Genomic DNA, 22809 nt, shown 5'->3' with positions numbered 1-22809 from the left:
GGGTTGAGAGATATGAAGTGTGAGTTAAGTCAAGTATTAGTTGAAAAATTTGAGATTGAGTAACATATAAATATAAAGTATGAAAGATGAGAGGCGGAAAGTCCGTCGTTATCCTGGAACCTTTGCTCGAACATCTTGTTATCATATCTTCGAGACTCATTGGTCTGCTCTGTTAAAAGAACAAATCCTCCCCCAGCTCAACAACAAAAACAAACAGAGGAGCCGACGGGGGAGCAAAACAAATAAGCTCCACCGACAAATGGATGATCCAAAAACTCAATGTTTTATGGTTTTGGGTGCAGTATTGTGTCAAAGTCATTTGTGTGATTGCTATGTATTGATCTAATCCGGTGGAGCTTTTCCTTCACAGCCCAACAGTGGTGTTAGAGCTTGATTGATGGAGGACAATAAGTAATTAGTGATAAATCGTGGATGCTGATAGACTCGCATTTGAGGGAAAATGTTAACTCTCACATTGATTGCATAATATGAATCAATTTCTTAACATTGGACCAATCTTGCATTAACAATTTTGTCTTTATTTGGTCTAAATGAGAATGAATCAAAAAATGCCAGTTGTGTATGTTATAATGGGTGCATGTAAGAGAGAGAATTGAATCACACCATACCCCATTGATTCACATGCTAGACAGCAAGGCACAGTGTACCCTCTAGGGCTGGGCATCGGTTCGGTTTGGTTCGGTTTCGGGCTCAAATCTTAGAACCAGTCGAACCGATGGGTGACATATGCATAATCATATCAAACCAATTAAATACTCGGTTTGGTCGGTTTATGGTTTCTCGGATTGACTCGGTTTCGGTTCGGTTCAACGGTTTAAACCATTTTTTGAAAATTTTGTTTTTCTCAAATTTTTAATTAAAATTGGCTCAATATAATTGCAGGTTACTTGTGTCATTTTTTGTCCAAACGTTTTTTTCCCAATTTCAGGGCCTTTAAACTTAGCCATATTCTTAGCCCATTATTTTCTTTTTTTTTATCCAAATATCTTGTCTAAATCTTTGGTCTAAATTTTTAATTACTTATTTTTTTAAATGATTATGCTGTTAGTAGCTATATGCTTGATAATAATTAATAATTAATAATAATAAATTAATAACGGTTCGGTTTCGGTTTGCGATGGGCCGAAACCTTCCAACCGTAAACCACCCATTCAATGCCTTAATATCCACGGTTTACACAATTCCAATCCGCGGTTCCACAGAAACCGACCCGAATGCTCTGTTTCAGTTTGGGCCGAACGGTTTCAATCGGATTGGGTCGGTTGTGCCCAGCCCTAGTACCCTCTTAACAAAACAGAGTACACGTCCATTTCCATTCCACAGTCTACTTGTGACACCTATCATATAGTACAACCAATGCATACCCTAGCTAGTTACTATGCATTGTATTGCATTATCCTAATTTTAAGGAAGAATATTGTAAAATAAAATACTAAATGGTTAGTCATCAAACTGAGGAGGCAATACTTCAATAACGGATTTTTTATGGTATGGTACATCACAAACCTGATTTGTAGTTCAAATAAGGTAAAATGAAAATCATGCTATTCTGAACATAAATAGTGCAGTGTTTGGCACATGGTATGTTATAATCATAAACTGTAGTATCACTTTTTTTGCTTTTCATGTGCCTCATTAATTATGTGACATGGTTAAAAGATAGCTCTTATAGAGAAATAAAATTCATTCCATTTCCAGCATGTACAGCTATACTAATACTTTATCATTTATTTGAACCTGGACTACACGCAATTATGCAGTATGTGAAATCGTAATCATTTGATCAAGATGAAAGGTCAAAGTCTCCCTTAATGTGTAATTTGATCAAACGGTTAGGATTTTATAAACTGCATAATTACGTGTAGTTGGTCACAATTAGCAATCAGAGTTCTATTTATATGCATAGTATTAGAAAACGTACAGCATTCTTGAAGGAAAAACATCAACCACTACCACTCATTTAATTTTCTGTCTATTGTGTTTGTTAGAGAAAAACAAGAGAAACTAGATTATTTTTGGTGTGTATGTCTAAGGTGAAAAAATAGTGTGGCCTTGAGGATAATATCAATCAGGGGAGAATGTGAAATTTTTTTGGGCATGGTGCAGTTGACTGGGATTTTTTTATTAATCCACATGCAATATTAGATTCCAAATCCTAATCCTCTTCTTTTCAAGAATTTACTCTGCTACCATTCATTCACATAGTCATGGGGACACACACGTGTGCACATAATATACTATAGTTTACAAGAATATATATAAAGTTGTCTATATTTAAGACAAGAGACATTTTTTTCTAAACTAAATATATCCTCCGCGCACAATTGAAAAACTAATCTTTTCGAAGTAATTTCGATTTATTTAAAGAGTTGACTTCTCCTAACAAATATTTTTCTATAATTAATATGTAAGTTATTCAACTAAGAGAGTAATATTTACCTCACATTTTAGATGTCTAAAATGTCAACTGTTCAACAACAACCTAGAAGAGTAATGTATTTATTATCCATTGAATACACACTACATTTTACAGATAGAAGACCATGACATATATATACAAAGTTGCTCATATATAAAAAGTTTCTATTTGAAACATGTTTTCTAATTTGAAAAATTTGATTTTAAAAATATGTCACATAAGAAATTAATTAACTGATTGAGTTGTAAACTATGTCACTCTCTTTAAGACGTTTGAAACAGTTTGAAGACTGAGTGGGGGCCTCTATTTATAGAGGAGCTACAAAACTGAAACAGAGAAAAAAACAGGAAGCTTATCAATTAGCAAACAGATCAGATCCGTAACAAACTGATTGAATCGCGGGGAACAACTGAAAAATGCACCCAACGGATATATATGAGCGATATCTGTTCAGATAGCAAGCGTCGACAAATCTATTTTGTAACGAATAATCACTAAGTCAGCACACATTAAAAATATGTTTTTAATACTTGTTTAAAAAAAAATGTTTTTAATGATTCATTAACACACACTTTAAGGTCCTTCATTTACAAAATAGGTACCCTTTGAGGTAGGTACACCCTAAATAATGACCTTCCAGTATAATAAGTGTGTTCTACCAACGTAGGACTTATCTAACTTTTTTCAATTCACACTTCAATATATTTTGTACGTACTGATTCTAGCATTTGGATGAATTTGGCTAAGCTGGGGCCAAATTTTAGCTTGCATGTGATATGTGGATAATTGACATTGGTCATGCATTGTTAAAAAGCGTGTGGGACCATTGCTGGATTGTTATTGATGCATTGAAAAATTATACAATGGCTAATTTGAGATATTCTTGCTTAGACATAAACCTAAATGTTATATATAGTACATATACAAAAAATTTAAAATTTAATGGAAAAAATAATGAAATGAGTGAAATGATGTAACTAAATTATGTTGTGCATAACCTTAAACGACGTAATATATTAAGTAATACGCAAAGAGTATAACTTTTAATGAATCTTCCTACAAGTATTGTTTTGATATGTCACTCTTCTGCAATCTGCACAGCCTATTATGTAGAGATAGTAATACTAAATACCAAGGGATTGTGGACTCTAATTTATCAACAAAATTAATGTCGTTTTTTTGAAATGTAGAGTAAGTGCATTCAGTGTGAAGGGAAAAATCTGTTAAGTCTCATAGGCAATGCATAGAACTCATCACTTCTGATATCCTGATTGTAGCTCCTGAATTTTTCCCACCAGTGTCTCCCACTATCTCGGCGAGTTGAGGCATGTGCAGGACTCATTGTGGCATCCAAGAAGTAAGCAACTATAATCGCCACAGTAGCTGGAGATGAGAAAATTACTTGCACTATATTGTTGAACTGCATAGTATTGGATGCCACAGTGAGAATAATAAAAATTTGTTTAATAGCAATAGATGACTTTTCAGGTAAGATATGTGCATACCGAGGTGGAGCCAGTTTGAACAGGGCCGTGTCCAGATAGAACGATAGTCTGGTTGAAATATTGTGGAATGGATAGACCGAGAAAGAGAGAAAAGCCAACGATGAACATCGATCTGTAGCTGTTAAGATTGCAAAATTGAAGAAAACCAAGTCCGGCCGATGCTGCTCATCATAGAAGAAACATTACAATCAAATCAGAAAGAATTTTACATTTTAAAGGAACAAAACAATGCAATGTATGAAACTAGTGTTATAAATACATTTTACATGCCAAGTTTCATTGCAATCACTCATTTGTTTTTGGTTTCTAGATCATCAAATTATCAGTTGTTACAGACCAACATAAGGATAACAGAATTATTATCAAGTAGCGGGTCAGGCCTGTGTCTAACTTATGTACCCAAAAAAAAAGATACGCCTTATGTTATGGTGAGTTTGTTAATAAAAGATTTTTGTTGCTACTAAAAAAAAGCAAGGGTAATGTTGGTATTATGAAAATCCTACCCCAAAACTCATGTATTCTTTTTATATATTATAGTATAGAATAGATATAGATGAAAAAACCATAAAAAAAAAGAGAGAAAGTTAAGGGCAATTATGGAATAATTAAAAAACCATAAAAGAAGTTAAGGGCAAAATGGACCAAAAAAAATCCAGCCCAAACTCCCTTATCCCCTTTATATATTGTTATAGATAACCATTGAATCATACATACCGACATAAGCAAAGAGGACGCAATATACAGCTGCTATTATTGGCAATGGTATTGCAGCAATCACTGCTCCAAATTTGCCTGACAGAAGCACAAAGTAAAAATCATTAGGCACACATGTACAAACAAGTTAGTATCAGTTTTAATCACTTGAATACTCTCATTCACTTTATCATAATTCATAAATATGTGAGCAATGTTATGGTCAGTTATTTTGTTTCATTCTATTTCACTTATTCAGATATTCCAACAAAGCCATATAGGAATGAACAAATATAGTTCAATACAAACACATGACAAGTGTTTCACTTTCATCAGTAAAATACATCCGAATGCTCAGAAATTCGCAGAAGGGGATTCAATGTAATACCAAATATAGAGAAGAAAAACATGAATCCAGCTGATATTTGAATGACTCTTCGACTCCCAACGCGTGTTAGACCCAACAGTCCTGCATTTTGGCTTAATTACAAGGAAAGGATATTAGATAATGTCATTAATATACTCAACAAGATATAGTAAAAAATAAATTCTCGGTAAAACACACTTAATGACAATCAAGAACTAAGCCTAAGAATTACTAGTATTTGACAATAGCTAGTGAGAAGAATTTTTTAAGGGCAACAAAATGTACACTGATGCAGCAGATCCAGTAGCTGCGCCAAAAAGGCCATCCAGAAAAGTGCCTACACCCTGAAATCATCAAACTTCAACACATGAGTCTAATTCTCAATAAGTAAGAACGCTTATTATAGATGTATATATCATAAAATAATGACATAGTACCAGCCAGCCAACGCCGCGGCTAAGCACAGAAGGTGGAACTGGTGTTGCACTGCCAAACCTCGATGCCGCAATGAATGTTCCGGTTGACTGTTCTCAGAGATTGAAAAATAAATCATATATCAAAGAATACCCAAATGAAAAGAAATTTAAACATATAGCTTCTAATTAGAAATTTCCAAATTACAATGAGGTTATTAAGAAAACATGATAGTTCACAATTCACATAGAACTTTTGCAAGACAGAATGTCTGGTCCACAATATCCTATATTGATCATGGGACACATTGTCATATGCAAAATATTGCTATCACTTGCTTTTGTGATCATTATATCCAAAAATATAACAACCATCCACACACAAGTTGGTCTAGATTTTAAAAAAGGAAAGATTTGCAAACCTCTACAATAGCAACAAGAGAAGCAGCAATCATTGCAAATATATCACCAGCATTGAAAGTAGGACTTCCCCATTGCAATGGATATGGAACTTTTATCCTGCACAATGTATAAAAAGCTAATTGAAATGGATACTAGTATATAATATATACTCAAGGAATGAGTAAGATGTGTAAATAACATATTCAGCTCCTAGTATTTAGTTATAAACATAATATCTATCTATCTATTTTGATACTTTGGAGCCTTAGATATCATCTACTATTATGACAAAATATTGTTATACAGTGACATGGTTTGAGAGAACTGAATGAATTTTAAAAACACAACCAAGCTACCAAGGACTGACCAAGAAGCGGCGGTAATCAACCCAGATCGGTCAGTACGGCAGTTGATTTGAGTCATTGGTGGTCTTTTGTTATATGCACCAGCTGCAGTCAAAATTTCAGCAAATGTCCATGCAATTCCAATTGTGACTACTATTGCAACTCGATCGAAACCTCTTGATTTCATCTTTTGTGGAATGTACTGCAAGGACATTAATCAATTTAAAATGTTGAGCTATTTTGATATACAAGATTCACAGATCATAAGGACTACAACTTCTTACATACTAACCACCATCCAAATTATTTACACAAATATTTCAAAGGGACAAAAACAAAGTAGCATACTTGGGACAGGATGACCAGAATGACCAATGCAGGGAGACCAATTTCAACACAATCAGCCAACTACAGGAATCAAAGGAAACACGAGGAGTTATGTTTGTTAAACAACTGATCATTATATGAAAAATCATTTAGTGCCAATAATCATAAAAAAAGGGACAATGTATGTACTCTTGGAAACCATAATACAAAGAGTCCTAAGCCAGTAAGAGTAACAAGTGGAACGGCACTTAGAGGGCTTAGAAACCTGCAAGATCAATAAATATATTTAAATATACTTGAACATTTGAGTTTTTTTACCACCAAACTATGAATGATTTCTTCAAAGAAGCCATATACACAATTTCTACCTTGTAAAAATACTCCAGAACCCAAAAAATCCAATCATGGCTTGAACAAAAGAAGCAATTATCAAAGCACCTTGTACAGCTCTGATGGATTGCTTGAACCTCTGAAAAGTTAAACCAAGAATCAATTAACATTAGTAACATGCATTAAGTATAACAAAACAACATTTCAATGAAAATAAACAAGAAATTCTATATAATCTATAAATTATACCCACTAAGTAGAAATTAAAAAAGCTATTGTTATATCATATCATACAACAACATTGGTTACACAAACCTGATTAGGATTAAGGAATGTGCTCATTCTAGTTGAGAAAGCAACAGAAATAGCTGGTATAAGGAAAGCAAAGGAAGGTCCTATAACCACAGGAAGTCTAGTTCCAACCAAAGTTTGCAACAATGTTTTGATTCCAGCAACCAAAAGCATTGTCTGGATCATTTGAGCTTTTTCCACCTACATTTATCCCCAAAACAAAAACTGAGGTTCAAATCCAAATAACAAAAAAAAAAAAAAATCAAAAATTCAAAACAAGGTTTTAAATTGCGGTTGCGGTAACGGTTGCAGTTATTGCGATTGCGGCTGCTGCAACGTGCAATGCGGCTATTGCGACATGAAATCATTTTGAAATTTCACAAAGTATATAAAATAACACCACTATGCCACTACACTATTTACCCACCATTGCAGAGTCTTAGTTTATTCCATATACACCGATTCGAATGTGCTTAAAATTTTAGAGTCAAAAGTAAAAAAATTCATTAGAGTTGACGCAATTTAGGATTTGAGGTTCATCTGTTGGTGAGAAAATTTTAACGAACATGGCCAAAATCGTCTGTGCGGCTTCCGATGCGGATAAAATGCGGCATAAACATGAATTTAAATCACACCACAATTGCAGTGCGATGCAATGCAGAAGCTACAGCATCAGCAATACTGTGGCCGCAATTGCGGACTGCAATTTAAAACCTTGTCAATCAAAACAAAAAAAAAGAAAAGAAAAAGTTGATACATTTCCACCACCCATCAAAGGAACAAGTAAGGTTGAAATAATCACAATGGTTCCAAGCATGACAAGGTAGTGTTGAAACCCAAGAAAAATCGCTTCAGCTGCAAATGAAATAAAACCATTGAAAATCAACAAAAGCTTAAAACTTTATGAGAAATGAAAAATGGGTATTAACAAAAAACAGTAAAAAAAAACAAAAGGGGTTGTTAGTTTCTTACGCCATGAAGGTGAGCTTCTAATGCAGTAATCAACACCAGGAAGTTGTTCCTTGACAGGATGAGGTTGAAACTCATCAACCTTTCCACCTCCTCCACCACCACCACCTTCACCGGCTGCCATTGTTTGTTTTTCTCTCTCTTTCTTCTTTGTTTGTTCACTCACTCTGTTTTTGTTTTGTGTATATATATGGCAATGTTTGTTGTTATAGTGGTAAGAATAAAAGGAGGGCTTGTGTACTATTTTTGATGGTGAGAAAGAGAGAGAGTGTGAGTGGAAATGATGAGAAAAAGTTGGCAAAGACGTTGTGACTCTAATGAATCATTTTAGAGAAGTGTGTGTGTCATTTGGTTGGTTGGTACTCCTAATCTTTCTTTGTATTAGTATCTCCTTAATCTTTCTTTGTTTAGGATTAATCCTTGGTTGTTTAGTACTACTAGTACAAAGGGGTGTTGTCAAATGTTGGAATACCAAACGTAGAATATATGACACCAATATCATCATGGTCATTCATCACTCATCATCATCATCATTTTGACTTCATTGTTCACAATATTTTCATGTTGTTTGAATATGTTCATTTTTGTGATTTCTTATCAAGCAAGACACTTCTTTTCGCATTGATAAATATAGCTGCACATAATCCAGATTATAATTGTTGGGATTGATTGCAATGTAAGTCCCACATTGCTAACGAAGTTGAGAAGGAGGTTAAAAATAGCTATTGAAAGTCCCACATCGCTTAGAATTGTGAAGCAAGGAGGAAATCAAAGCTATATAATGGACCTAAGTTCTTTGTTTATAATTGCACCAAGCATTAACACTTGTAAACACTTTAAGTTTATATTTGTGTCTTTTTGCTTTTCTCTTATGCTCTTGTTTAAGAGTATTTGAGATGTAGTTCAAATATTTACTTTGGAGAGTGTGGGTGTAGTGGGGCTTGCGGTGGTTGAGAGTGAAGTCTATGTGTTGTAATAATTTTCACATAGTGTTTATTCTCTGGTTGTCGGTTTTGACAACGGCCGTGGTTTTTTCTCCGGTTTTGGAGTTTCCACGTTATATTCTTGTGTTGTTGATTGCGTTCCTTTATTTTCTCTATGCCGGTTATTCCCAACAATAATGAGGCCCCTTCCAATGACCACTCAAGAATATCTCTTTCTATCATAGCCGATTACAACCATCCATGTGTAAAAAACTATTGCCACATCAGCATGTGTTGGTCAAAATAAGTCAAAATTAGAATCAAGACTACAAAATGCAAAAGGGGTATAAGTGAGGGGCTAAAATTGCACAATTGTAATTAGGGAGACCAAAATTACACAATTGGAAAACTTGGGGGACTAAAAGTGAATTTAAACCTATTAAATATTATGCAAGGAGCATAAGTTAGAGATGTTTGTGCAAAGATGTCAGCACAACTATTTACATGTCGCATAGGAAAAAATACCGTAAAGTTATGAAAAAATTGTAAGTTCATTCTATTGGTTAATCAAAATTTTAATGTGAGTTATTTATGACAAGCGAACCATATTTCTCATGAGTTGACAAGATTAACTCAATTGAATTCACAACTAGTCTGCTTAAATTCATCTTTTATCTCTAAACGTATTTTTAATTTTAAGAGTTCAGTTTAATCTCTTGACTTTGATTATTTTATTTTATTTTATTTTTTTGTCAAGTAACTTTGATTATTCTATTTTGCTGATTCAACAATTTTAATCAAATAAATTTGAAAATATAATTGTCTTACTTTGGGTTATATCTTCAATTTGAATCTTTAATTGTCTAATATTGTGCTTACATATGCTATGTGGTTGGTACTATGATGACACACACACATATATATATATATATATTCCTTCCGTCCCAAAATAAATGACTTAGTTGACTACTGTAACGTTTGTAACGTTTGCAAATGTACAACTTTAATTATTAATATCGTAAATTATATTTTATTAAAAATTATATATTTTGAAAATACTCATTGAGACAAATTAAACATCTCATATGCTAATATTTGCATTTATATATTAGTAGAAAAATATGGTTAAAATAAATAATATGAATAGTACACAAAGTAAAAAATAGGCCATTTATTTTGGGACGGAGGGAGTATTACCTTATTAAAAAATAATTTCCTTACTTTTGAATTTTGTTGAAGTACCAAAAGTAAGTATTTTTAATATCGTCTCCATAGGGACTAGTGTGATATTAATTGCCGTTCTACAATACCCATGATTTTAAGTACGAGTTTTAAAATGATTTGATTGTTTTCAAACATAAAAAGTGCGATGTAAAAGTGTTTAAAATTTAGATAGAGGAATTTGTCGGGATTAGACTTTATTAACTCATTCACATGTATCACTCAACTAATGATATATATTTTTCATTTACCATTCAATATTATCACGTATCACTCATCGAACGTATCCGTGTCCGGAGTACGCCGTGAAATCGATCGTACCTATCAACCTTCGATTTCTCGAATCATTAATCGATATAATAATATTAAGTTTTGATACTTTAAGTGAATATTAAACCCAAAATCTATGTCTAAATTTTAAAGTTCAATAAGTGATTACCCTAAACCTTTGATTCAAACAAACATATGTCTATATCATTCAAATCTTTGAAATAAACAAGTAAACAAGGATACCACTAACATTGATTGATAAATAAAACTTATATAGCAAAGTTAAGATGAGTACATGATCATAAATTAACTACATCTAATCTCAACAAAGAAAGATTTAGCTACACATAGCCATGATTAACTTACAAAATTGAAGAAATGAAAGATGAAAGAACATAGCACTTGATTTCTCAAGTTTGGATGGATCTACCTTCAAAACCTCTTTGAAACCCTAGATCTAGGAATATAACTCGTATGAGCTCTCTAAAAAGTGGTTGATATCTTTAAAACTTCATCTGATGACTATTTACAGACTTTTAGAAAATACAAGTTTGCTGAGCGAACAAGTTACTTGACAGGAGGGTTTGCTGACACGTGTTTCTTAACTGCCTTACTCAGCACTTGCTCGCCATTGCTCGTTGAGATACCAAATTACACTGTGTTTGTTCGCCAACCCTCGCTGAGCGAACTTTGCAGTTGTTGCTTCGCTATTGCTCGCCACGAACCCTTGCTGCACTGACTTTGCTCGCCAATGCTCGCCATTGTTTGCTGAGCGAATACTTCAAAACTTCAAAAACCTTTCTTTTATTCGGCAAAACTTATCAACATAGTTGGGTTTGAATGCATTTGATATATTTTGATTAAGAACAATATTTACACAAAAGGGAAGAATTTACTTAAGATTTCTTTCAAAACAAGTTAATAAGTGCCTAAATTCAACATGTAATTTTACTAATGTTTGGCACTTATCAAATTTCCAATTTTTTCCATCTTATTTTTTAAAAAAAGAAAACTAATTTATTTTCTAGATTTTTCTCCTTCTAGATATTATTTGTTTTTGGAAAAGAAAAGTAAATTAAAAAGGTTAGTTTTCCTCGGTTACAACCTCCAAGTCCATGACAGAAGCCACACCCCACAAAAAGCCCAAAGAGGCGTCAATAATAAACTAGTATTTAAATGAAATAATAATTAGATACTATATATATAAAGGAATAAATTGATCATATTCATATACTAGTATCTCTATATTCTCGCTAAACAAAACAAAACAGATCCATCGCTGCTGCTACAAACTAACCTTCATCTTCGTCTGCCAAAAGATGAGTTACTACAACCAACAACAACCGCCCGTCGGCGTTCCTCCTCAGCAAGGTCCGATCCTCCTCCTCTTCCTCTTTTCTTTCTTAATTCTTTACACTTTTCATGCATGCATTTACACTTTATTATTATAATTAGGTAATTAATTGATGTTTTGATTTGATGATGGAATTAGGTTATCCGCCACAAGAATCTTACGGAAAAGATGCTTACCCGCCACCGGGATATCCACCACAAGGTTACCCTCCACAACAAGGCTATCCACCACAAGGCTATCCACAACAGGGATATCCACCGCCTTATGCTCCTCAGTACGCTCAGCCACCACCTCAACAACATCAAAATTCATCCGGACCTGGTTGCTTGGAAGGATGGTAAATCCTCTCTCTCTCTCTCTCTCTCTCTCTCTCGCATGTATGATTAAATTGAAATTGAAAATTGGATTATTGAATTGAAGTGATTTTGGATCTACAACGGTGTGATCTTGATCTTGGAGTTGAATTGATCACCGGATCGGGGTTGTTGCCGGTGCTGTGTCACCGACACACTATTTGATTGTTACTTTGTTATTTTCCTCTTATCTTGTCACGTTATTCGATGTAGATGCCTTACTTTTTTGTTTTCTTTTTCCTTTCTTTATGTGGGGCCATATTATCGGATATACCAATGTATCTTACCTTCAGTTTTTTTTTTATTATATAGTATCAATTAATCAACTAAATTATCTTAATTTAAGATTAAAATAACTAGATAATGACTCAGGGTGTTGGTTTGGAGGGTTTGAAAGGTGTAAAATTTTAGCCACTAAACTATTTGAAAATAAAAATAAAATAAAATAAAGCAGTGATTAGAATATTATACATTTGTGAAGTTAAAATTTGTATTATTTTAATTTTAACTCAAAATAATAAGCGGTGGATGGTGGCTGTCATTGATGGTGATGTCAATGACGTGTGGGTTAAGGCATCTAGAAGTGGTTGCTTGTCTTGTTGAAAGGGTCTTCTTCATATTCAAAATACTGCTATATACAACAATGCCTATGTGGACAAGTTTTCTATAAACTAGTTTCTTTTTTAGAATTTTATTATTAAAGTTGTTATATTTTAAAGATCTTTTCCATTAGAGTTTACAACTATTCATTTTTTTAAATTCATATTCTTGCAAATATATAACAATCCTAGGCTCTCACGTTACCTTTCTTTGAAGATACCCACTTAACACACATGTATGACCTTATTAGTTTCTTATTTTTTTGGTAAACAGCCTTATTAATTTCTGGCTTTATGCTAATTCATTATGTTATATACTCAACGATGTGATGTAGTGTAATCTAATTTGCTTTTGTAAATTTTTGCAGCTTGGCTGCTCTTTGCTGCTGTTGTCTCTTGGATGCATGCTTTTGAGGAGATATTACTTTGCACAAATTGGACTGAGTACATGTGTATTTTGAATTTGAACTCATTATTGTTCTTATAGTATCTTTTTATTTTACTTGTTGGTTGTTTGCTTTTATGAAAGTGAAGTCATGAATTACTCCTTCCAAACATTTTACTGTCTCATTAAAAGATTGGTCGTTTTTTATTTTCCTAGTGTTTTGTTTGATGCCTTTATATGAAAATTTCATTTGTTGCTAGCATTTGTATTTTGATGAGTTTGTCTAATATTTTGTTGTATGAATCTGGAAATCATCACTAAAAGCAGCACAGAGCCTTTATAATTTTAGTAAAAATAAGATGCATACATAGCAAATTTCCTATGTCTACACCTTACTTATCGTACTTGTCTCATCAATACATTTGTTTTAACATGCACAAACCATAATAACGTTTATGCAAAATTGAAGCACCCATCTTACAAAACTACCAACATTCTTTTTCCTAGACATTAAACAGTAATTTCAGTCTCAAGCTGACTGTAATTCCCTTTCTCTTTGAAGAGTTGAATGTGATGATGTTTGCAGTAGAGCTTTGTTTCATGTGTAACAAAGTTTGCTGAGTTTATAGTACAACCTCCATAGGTACATTTGAAGCAGCCTTTGTGATAGGGAGTCCCATTCACCGTAACCTTTAATAGAATAACAACAATGTAGTAAGTATTAAAATTTAGAAGGAGGGGGTATAAAGCATTAACTAACTGGAAATTAATATTGGTTATACCCTCTCAGTGGGATACACAGTCTTTTTGCAACACATGCATTTTTCTGTGGTGCCCGAGAACATGTTTGTCACTGTCTTGGTATTCTGTTAATTCAAAATTAAGTTTATCAAACTCTCACTCAAACAAACAAATACTTAATATGAAATATGGTAAGAAAACCTATAGAAATATCACCTCATTCTCAGAGATCTGTCTTTCTAGTTTCTGAGTTTTGGGTGTTCCTGTGATGATGAGAATGAGAGGAAACAACACAATGTTAGCTTATTCTAAAATTTTCACATGAGATGATTTCTAGTGTACAAGACAAAATTACCTTGGAAGCTTTTGTCCAGGCTGCCAGTCCTCTTGAAGAGTTGATCATAGTGTGGTCTGCAATAGAGCACCCCCTCAAAAGAACAGTAGTTGCTTAGCTGCAAACAAATTACAAGTTACAACACAAAATATTGTAGGATAATTTGGTGAGTTTAGTTATGCATGCATAATCATCATTGAAGGGTCTTCCTTATAATGGTTTCATATCTTTCCCTAGCTATCTGTGGAAATATGCAAAGCCTTCATCAGATATTTCATTTATTAACTACATTTGTCCCCAATGTGTAGCTCAATCAAATGGTTGAGCCAAAACACTTGAAAGAATTTGAGAAGGAGGTTCATAGTTCAAAAATCAAAATCTAACTACTAATATAATGTACTGACAATTAGCATTCGTCTATTAGAAAGTTTATTCGTTACATATTCATATATTATGATAGTTAAACATAGATGTGTGTTTACATGTCAAGATACTTTTTCTCGGCACATGTATATTATATACCTTAAGGGTATTCCGGCAATGGTTGCATCGGAAGCAGGCCTTATGATAAATACGACCATCTGCGGTTAGCTTATCAACGAGATAAACTGTTTTTTCACATGCCATGCACTTTTGTGTGGTTCCTCCAAAACTGGCCATGGCTTTCGTTACACAAAGATCACCGAATGATCAAAGCGTGGCCGAAACGAACAGGAGCGACAGAGAAAGAGAGGAACAAAGTTTCACTCTTCCGCAAGGACTTTCTCTGCCGAAGTTTCTCTTATGCCTCCTCTCCCTCTTTCTCCTTCCTGTGAAAAAGATGAGAATGAGAAAAGGAGACACAAGAATTTAGAGGAGGAAATGATAAATTGAATGGAAGATTGTGGACAGCAGTGAGTTTCAAATGACCTGAGATGAAATATATTTATAAGATAATAGATGATGCGTTGTTAACCTGTGAGTGAATTGAGGATGAAAAACAGGGTCAAGGTTTACATAAAATTTAGATAGATTTATGTGGTGATAATGATATGTTTACTATCTGCCAATCATTGTGTCTGAATTTAAAGTAATATCATATTAATAGTAGTATATCCTTAATCCTTCGGTAATAATCTTGATATATCTTAATTTTAGTACTTTTTTTACCAAAAATAAATAAATAAATTTATTATTTACATTAAAGAGTGATGATGATGCACTTTAGAGGTGCCTACATTTTTATAAGCCCTCATTTTGTAGAATATGTATATTGTCCATTATCTTTTAAATTATATTATAAAGGATCATACATGAAAACAATCATGAAACAAATACTGTTGGAGCAAAATTCTTAAGGATCTTGATATTATTACTCTTATACTATATTATGTAACTTTTTTTGGTTCAAGAGTAAGAAAACATATCCGAATTTATGATTTCGATTTCTTTAATGTTCTATGTAATTCCTTTTAAAATTGTTCTCTTCTATCTGTTTTTTCCTTGTATTTTTTTTATAGTGAAAGTACTACCTTTTTTTTTTACACAGTGAACTTATGATCACTTTTTATTATGTATATGTCCTTTCTATCATATAGTTATTTTTTTGGCAACAACTCATTAGTAAAAGGAAGAGTAGAGTGATTTGAATTTATTTTAAATTTTAATATAAAACTCTTATAACTTTAATCACCATTAGGCAAAACAATCATTACATCACATTAGACCAAGTTTTATTTAAAATAAACCTATTATAATTGCACGAACCACCCTTTATAGATTATAAAAAATAATCTAACATAGGAAATATATATATATTATGTGTAAAAGACAGCAACACTAAACCAATTGAGATTGAACCTCCAAATATGAAAATAATGTCAGGAAAAAAATTTGGTGTCATTTTAAATAAGGGTTAAATAAGATTTTGGTTCATAAAAATATAGTAAATTTTAATTCTAGTCCGTAAAAATAAAAATAGGACGTTTCCGTCCTCATAAAAATATTTGTTTCACCTTTTATTCCTAATGGATATAGTTTTGATATTTCTTGAACATAATTTGGACAAAGAAGATTGACATAAGAGATAGGTATCATATAAACACATTTTAAATATAACATTAACAACATGAACATAAATTAATGTTGTTTTGAGTTTTGGGATTTTAAAAAATCGTTAAAAATATTTTTTAGCCACCGAAGATATTACTGGGTTGAGTCCCGGACTAGGTTTCGTGGCACTGTCCAAAATTGTGCAAGCAGACTATCAACCACGCCGTCCCTAGGATAAAACATTTCAGTTACAACCGTATAACGATATGCTACTGCACTGTAGAAATTGGTCAAAGAATACACATTCGTGAATTGTACTACAATATCACTCAACAGTAGTACGATATCCGTCTATGATTCGACGGTACTACAATACCACCTGTATTGATACTACAATATCAATCAATATAATGGCACTGAGGCCACTCTAATATGATACTAAAACTAATTTTAAATCAAATGGATTATAATACTAATATCATTTTTTATTTGAAGGAACCAGTGATACTTTAATCACTCTTAAACCAAATTAATAATAATATAAGGTTTCTCTCTTATTCAAAAATTTCAAACTTATGAAATATACGAAAATGTCTAACTTACTTTCTCTACAATACATCATTCTTTTATGCATATGGAAGTAAATAGATCCACATGGAAACACATACAAGCAATTGTCATTAACACATAGTTTATATACCATGATTCTACTCGTGAAACATTGATTTTAGAACATATAATTATACGCTAATTCATCGTGATGCTAAATCAGATGCACACACAATTAATTAATTAAAATTAATATTCCAACTAGAACCAAACAAAAGAAAATTGAGTTGAATACCCTCAGAACAGGGACATATATATATTTGCAAGGCATATGTAAACAAAAATAAGCATGTCGCAGCCAATGATTTTCCAAATTCTCATACAATAACTTAAAAAAGGGAGTTATATGATAGATTACCATCACCATGTATAAGAATCTCAAGGCTTGAGTGCAGCATCAAGAATTCAAAGCACAGCCACTTGCAAACACTTTATTAAGAATAAAGTGCAGTGGCAATTCTTGTTTTTTTTAATCGTTTGCTATCACATTTGAGTGACGGCAGAATCGGCAAAGGAGAGCATGCATCTCTATTGTGTGTTACTGGTACCAATAACCAGGATTTTTTATTTTATTTATTGCAGCCATCAATTAGAGTTATTCTCCCATGAACTTAAACTTTACAAAATAATGGAGAATGAATCACAATAAAGCTAATATGATACACTTTATTTATTTTCTCAAATTACACATTAGTATGATCTAGTACATGATGTGGTTAAGAATTTCAACAATTTATCATTAAGGACAAAAAATAAAACAAAAAATTGGCTAAAAATTTATGGACCAAAAATAGTGATTTAAAAAATTTTAAATGTCGTGACATACAATTTGATAATGTTGTGTGATCAACACTAATAAAATTATAAAAAAAATTCTTAAAAACTTCAATTTCAAATTTAATTTAACCATTTTTTAAGTACATAAGAATTTGATGCAAAGATTAATAGAGTAATTTTAAGGGATGACCCGATCAGAAATTGATATATTTTATAAGTGAGGACAATCTTCATTTTACTAGTCGATTTTGTAAGATTGAGTTAAACCCAACTCTCAATCCTACAAAATAGTTCAAAGAAAAAGCAATATGATTCTCAGTTAACTTGTGATATATTTATTTTAATGATTATTTTAGACATTTGAATTAAACAAAATAAATAGATGAGATTTGTTGTCACAGTTACTTTGACATCTTAGTGTCATTTGATTCTGTCCTTTTTAAAATAGAGGGATTAATTTTGTAGAATGAATTTTAAATAGGAGAACCAAAATTGTGATTACACTTTTCTTATATAAAAAAATGTGATCTTAATAATGGATATGGATATTAGAAAGAAATATTGTGATTGTCATTAACATGTTTACAAACAAATTATTATCACACGAGGGCATTTGGTCTAGTGGTATGATTCTCGCTTTGGGTGCGAGAGGTCCGGAGTTCGATTCTCCGAATGCCCCTTTTTTTTTATCAATTAATTTCTTTTTTCTCAACGAAGGATTATTATAATACTTTTAAGTCAAAACACAGTCAATTCGAGCTTACAGAGTCATACACGCGGGTTCCTACATAGCAGAAAGTTTCAATTTCAACATTCAGGTTTATTCATCTTCTTCAACTCTTTCTTAACTTCAATATGCAACTCTATAGTGAATTTTTGCTTACAGTTCAAAACCCATTGGAATCTAGTAACTTTTTTAATTCAAATTATTTCATATTTGTCGTATATATGCCTTTACTGTGAATGTCCTTTAACTGTTTGTTGAAATGTCTCTTCCAACTGTTTGTTGAAATGTTTCTTCCAACTGTTTGTATAAATTCCAATATTCTGTAGCTACTTCTGGTAAGTGGGATTGTACAAATGTCATTTTTTGGCTTTAAATACATATGCATTCACTGTATAAAATGTTGAGAGTCACTACCAACAATGAATTGTTCCAAGTGGTTAGGGGTTCGGTCTCTGACTCTTACGTATGGAGAAAATTTGTTTGGGAGGGGAGAACCCACCTTTTGTAGACAAAGATTAGTCATTGCTAAACGACGGTGGAAATTTCGTATTTAATATTTATAACATGGTAAAAAAAAAAAAAGAATGTTGAGAGCGTCACACATTGGGTGGTAATGTGGTCTAAATAGTGGTGAGCATCTTTGGCCATACAAGTTGAGAGCAATGTAGGAGTTCCAAAATAAAACTGCTCAAAATAGTTCAAAATATATTAGAAACCCTTTAAAGGTTTTAGGAGTGAGCTATGTAGGAGTTCCAACTTTGAAATATCACATATAATCATAAAGATATGTTCCAACTTTGAAATATCACATATAATCATAAAGATATGTTTGTGACTTTTCATTGTCTTTGACGCGTTCAGGTTTTTAAATTAAGAATACAATGGCATAAAAAACTTTTAGGTTATTGCAGCTAACTAACAGCTGAGTGAGTTCCCTTCCTTTACCAAAAATTAGAGGGAAAGGTTCAAAATGGAAACTTCTTGTCTGTGACAGAAGCTCCAATTTCAGTAAATATAACAGTAATAAGAAAACTACAGTAAGCACAATGGTTAAGGCCTATAAATTACCCCTGCCCAAGGAAATGGGAGCATGGACAGAAATCCAAGTGCAGTATTAATCTCTGCATTCTTTAGCTTGCATTGCTTTATCAGTGGTTTCTGATGCATAGTTTGATTTGTCTATTGCCTATATCTCACAATAGACTGTTCATAACATTCGGATTTGAATGTTTTTGCTTAAATCCTGATCAGAATACGTATTGAGGTTCTAATGGATATTATATAGAAATCAAGCCATCAACCTATTTAGGGATGACATGTGGTGAAAATGAGAGGTATAAACTTTTCTAAACCAATTGTCCCAAATAACATATTTGCAAACTAATACTTTTCATATGAGGGCATTTGGTCTAGTGGTATGATTCTCGCTTTGGGTGCGAGAGGTCCCGAGTTCGATTCTCGGAATGCCCCCTTTTTTATTTAATTGGTTTGAAGCTTTGGAAGTTTACAATTGTTAATTGTTTAATTCAATATGAACAACAGATTTATTTTTATAATTGTTAAAGATATGGAAGCTGACAAGCTTGAATTGTTTACTGGCGTGTTGGTTAATTAACAATTATACTTCAGAGGAGGCTGCATGTGAATGCCCTGAGATGAATGCTGTGATACTTGAACAATGTATCAGTAGCCAGGCATATGTCCTAACATGACAAACTCTTTCTTTGCAATGACAATTGACATATAATTTCTTTTATAATAATGTCAAAAAGTTTAGTCGTTATATCAGGTGAAATGTTGGGTGGTAAAAAACCAACATGAAAATGCTCAGTGTAGCAGGAGTGAAGTCCACCAAGGATGTTACATTGGATAAGTGAAATACTGAATGAGAAAAGATCCTTAACAAAAATACGATGAGATAGGATTAGGAATAATAGCACTAAAGAGAGAGTTGGGATAGCAAACTAGCACCTATTGCACATAAGATGCTTAAATCTCGACTTAAGTGGTTTGAACATGTGTGGAGGAAATCTATAAATCCTTTAGTAAGGAGAATAAATCATATGGACGGCGGCCAAATTGCTAGATGTAGAGAAAAATCATGAAAAATTGCTAACATGACTATTGAGAAATGCTTATGTCCATATTTTGGCTATATATATATATATATGATTTATGCTAAAACATTATGATGATTTTTGATTCATGGCCAATTTCACCTAGTGAGATAAAGCTTATATAAGTGTTGTTGTGAGATGGATCAGTCTTTTCTTTTTAAGATGGATCAACCATTTTCATTTTTAATTTCAACAGTGAATGTATAATAGTAATGTAAATTTGGCAATACTATTTCCACATAGTAAAAAGTTGTTAAAATGTGTATGCTACCTAAGTTGTGATGATATGTGGTAAAATAATTGGTCTGGTGGTATGCCACCAAATTTTAATAATTGCCTGAAGTAAATGATTTACAAACAATATATTTTCATATCAGGGCATTTGGTCTAGTGGTATGATTCTCGCTTTGGGTGCGAGAGGTCCCGAGTTCGATTCTCGGAATGCCCCTTTTTGAAGGTTAGATGTTACACTTTTCAATATTTTAGTTATAATGAGCTCATTGTTTTTTTATTTATTGTTGAAGATCTGGAAGTTGACAGGTTTGAAGATCTGGAAGTTGACAAGTTAAATGCCAACTAGCATCTGTTTTTATACTTTTTATTTTTTAAGATCCCGAAGCTGTCAAGCTTGACTTGTATATATACTGGTGTGCAGTACTAGTAGTTAGGTAACAACTAGCATCAGGGGCTCCATGTGAATGCTCTGTTGAGATGAATGTTCGAATACATGAATAGTGTATTTTCGTTGGCTGAAAAACATGTTGGTCATAGAATACTGTTTTGAGTCATAGTTTATCAAACTGGACCTTTAAAGATAAATCTTAATTGAAACCTGAAACATGAATAATATAGGTAGACTCACTTTGATACTTAGTTTTTGGAACCAAAATATCCTTGCGCGCCACTTGACTTCTGATAAATATTTTTCTCTATGCACCGACTAATAGTCTAACTCCCGACCAAACAGTTTAGGGACTCAACTATCTAGTACTTGTGCAACTGCCTCACCATGTTGGCTACTCTTGTTAATACCTTAACTAGGAAAGCATGTTAGCTTCTGTGATAGAACCGGAATCTACTTAGCAGCTGGTTGTTGTTGGCAGATTTGGTCATCTACAAATTACATGTAATCTTACAATACAACTGTACACCATGTGGTATGCATAAACAATTTCAATAGTATACAAGACATATAATTCACCTAACATTTCTTACTTCAATATGGGCATTTGGTCTAGTGGTATGATTCTCGCTTTGGGTGCGAGAGGTCCCGAGTTCGATTCTCGGAATGCCCCTTTTTTTTTAAGGCTATTAGAAGTTTAACTTTCAATATTTTAGTTAAATACTAATAAGGTCTGTGTTTTTTATTGTTGAAAATCTGGAAGCTGATATGGTTGACTTCTAAATTGGTTAGTTAACCACCAATAAGCATGATTTTTTATACTTTTTGTTTTCAAGATCTGGAAGCTATCAAGTTTGATTTATATACTGGTTTGTAGTACCAGTAGTAATTATTAAGTAACAATTAGTATTAGGGACTGCATGTAATTTCCTTGAGATGAATGCTGGGATACATGAATAGTGTATTGATGTTGGCTGAAAAACATGTTGGTCATAGAAGATTATTGCGAGTCATAGTTTATCAAACTTTATCTTTAAAGGTAAATCCTAAATTAAAACCTGAATGGTAAATGAGTAGAACTCTGATACTTTTTTTGGTAAATCCAAGTTTTCCTCTTTGCATAACAACAGAGATTAATATATCAAGTTAACTGAGTTTCATTTAAGAAGATGGTCTCTTATAATAAATGTTTTTTTTACGCATCGATCAAAGATCAAACCTCTGACTATTGATTAAATGATTCAAGTATCTACCACTTATGTCATGCAATGGGTGTTAGCTTTAGAGATCAGTGGTAGCATGTATTTATCTGCTGGTTTCTGTTGGGAACATTGAGATGTTGAAGAGCAACTATTGTCTAAATAAGCAGATTTGGACATTTTCATGCAATTTCACAATACAACTGCAGACCATGTGGTATGTATAAACAATTCACTGTAAATAAGACATAGGTCTCATATCTAACATTTCTTGACTCAACATGGGCATTTGGTCTAGTGGTATGATTCTCGCTTCGGGTGTGAGAGGTCCTGAGTTCGATTCTCGGAATGCCCCAATATTTTTATATAAGATTTGTATTTTTTTAATAATAATACTTATTAGTTCAATGTAATTTACTTTTTTATACATTAATTATTTATATATTCTAAATACCTAATATAAATA

At 32.7% G+C, this 22809-nt stretch overlaps 3 protein-coding genes, 1 long non-coding RNA gene and 5 other non-coding genes across 9 annotated transcripts; 7 read left to right on the top strand and 2 right to left on the bottom strand.

The window, feature by feature from the left end:
* Nucleotides 1-3430: 3430 nt before the first annotated feature.
* On the bottom strand, nt 3431-8359 carry LOC123881999 (nucleobase-ascorbate transporter 4). The gene is made up of 14 exons (XM_045930773.1): nt 8085-8359; nt 7870-7967; nt 7137-7313; nt 6860-6960; nt 6681-6756; nt 6513-6572; nt 6188-6366; nt 5841-5937; nt 5443-5529; nt 5291-5349; nt 5027-5118; nt 4660-4737; nt 3946-4106; nt 3431-3860 (listed from the first exon to the last, which is right to left on the bottom strand). The coding sequence occupies exons 1-14, from the start codon at nt 8203-8205 to the stop codon at nt 3642-3644; spliced, it is 1605 nt and encodes a 534-aa protein (XP_045786729.1). The 5' UTR covers nt 8206-8359; the 3' UTR covers nt 3431-3641.
* A 3247-nt stretch (nt 8360-11606) lies between these two features.
* Nucleotides 11607-13393, top strand: LOC123881989 (cysteine-rich and transmembrane domain-containing protein WIH2-like). The gene is made up of 3 exons (XM_045930762.1): nt 11607-11866; nt 11988-12186; nt 13170-13393. The coding sequence occupies exons 1-3, from the start codon at nt 11815-11817 to the stop codon at nt 13213-13215; spliced, it is 297 nt and encodes a 98-aa protein (XP_045786718.1). The 5' UTR covers nt 11607-11814; the 3' UTR covers nt 13216-13393.
* On the bottom strand, nt 13169-15201 carry LOC123881979 (LIM domain-containing protein WLIM1-like). Its single transcript, XM_045930752.1, has 5 exons — nt 14784-15201; nt 14283-14379; nt 14144-14190; nt 13969-14052; nt 13169-13876 (listed from the first exon to the last, which is right to left on the bottom strand). The coding sequence occupies exons 1-5, from the start codon at nt 14919-14921 to the stop codon at nt 13697-13699; spliced, it is 546 nt and encodes a 181-aa protein (XP_045786708.1). The 5' UTR covers nt 14922-15201; the 3' UTR covers nt 13169-13696.
* Nucleotides 15202-18285: 3084 nt separating this feature from the next.
* On the top strand, nt 18286-18357 carry TRNAP-UGG. Its single transcript has one exon. It is a non-coding gene; the product is annotated as a tRNA-Pro (tRNA).
* A 91-nt stretch (nt 18358-18448) lies between these two features.
* Nucleotides 18449-21281, top strand: LOC123881972. The gene is made up of 3 exons (XR_006799651.1): nt 18449-18496; nt 20900-20979; nt 21063-21281. It is a non-coding gene; the product is annotated as an uncharacterized LOC123881972 (long non-coding RNA).
* Nucleotides 19804-19875, top strand: TRNAP-UGG. Its single transcript has one exon. It is a non-coding gene; the product is annotated as a tRNA-Pro (tRNA).
* Nucleotides 20899-20970, top strand: TRNAP-UGG. Its single transcript has one exon. It is a non-coding gene; the product is annotated as a tRNA-Pro (tRNA).
* A 464-nt stretch (nt 21282-21745) lies between the features above and the next one.
* Nucleotides 21746-21817, top strand: TRNAP-UGG. The gene has a single exon. It is a non-coding gene; the product is annotated as a tRNA-Pro (tRNA).
* Nucleotides 21818-22626: 809 nt separating this feature from the next.
* Nucleotides 22627-22698, top strand: TRNAP-CGG. The gene has a single exon. It is a non-coding gene; the product is annotated as a tRNA-Pro (tRNA).
* The last annotated feature ends 111 nt before the right edge of the window (nt 22699-22809 follow it).

This window comes from Trifolium pratense, linkage group LG1 (assembly GCF_020283565.1).
Source record: "Trifolium pratense cultivar HEN17-A07 linkage group LG1, ARS_RC_1.1, whole genome shotgun sequence".
In the NCBI taxonomy this organism is placed as follows: domain Eukaryota; kingdom Viridiplantae; phylum Streptophyta; class Magnoliopsida; order Fabales; family Fabaceae; genus Trifolium; species Trifolium pratense.
The sequence above is the reverse complement of the archived record's forward strand: the minus strand, read 5'-3'. Positions and strand labels throughout refer to the sequence as shown.

Excerpts from the sequence above, each read along its gene's own strand:
- LOC123881999 (XM_045930773.1), bottom strand. The coding sequence starts at position 8,205 with ATGGCAGCCGGTGAAGGTGGTGGTGGTGGAGGAGGTGGAAAGGTTGAT. Across the intron at positions 5,119-5,290 it reads ACTGGATCTGCTGCATCAGT|CCAAAATGCAGGACTGTTGG; the intron begins GTACATTTTGTT and ends CTTGTAATTAAG. Across the intron at positions 3,861-3,945 it reads TTCAAACTGGCTCCACCTCG|TTCAACAATATAGTGCAAGT; the intron begins GTATGCACATAT and ends AATACTATGCAG.
- LOC123881989 (XM_045930762.1), top strand. The coding sequence starts at position 11,815 with ATGAGTTACTACAACCAACAACAACCGCCCGTCGGCGTTCCTCCTCAG. Across the intron at positions 11,867-11,987 it reads CGGCGTTCCTCCTCAGCAAG|GTTATCCGCCACAAGAATCT; the intron begins GTCCGATCCTCC and ends TGATGGAATTAG. Across the intron at positions 12,187-13,169 it reads CCTGGTTGCTTGGAAGGATG|CTTGGCTGCTCTTTGCTGCT; the intron begins GTAAATCCTCTC and ends AAATTTTTGCAG.
- LOC123881979 (XM_045930752.1), bottom strand. The coding sequence starts at position 14,921 with ATGGCCAGTTTTGGAGGAACCACACAAAAGTGCATGGCATGTGAAAAA. Across the intron at positions 14,380-14,783 it reads ATTGCCGGAATACCCTTAAG|CTAAGCAACTACTGTTCTTT; the intron begins GTATATAATATA and ends ATTTGTTTGCAG. Across the intron at positions 14,053-14,143 it reads GACAGATCTCTGAGAATGAG|AATACCAAGACAGTGACAAA; the intron begins GTGATATTTCTA and ends TTGAATTAACAG.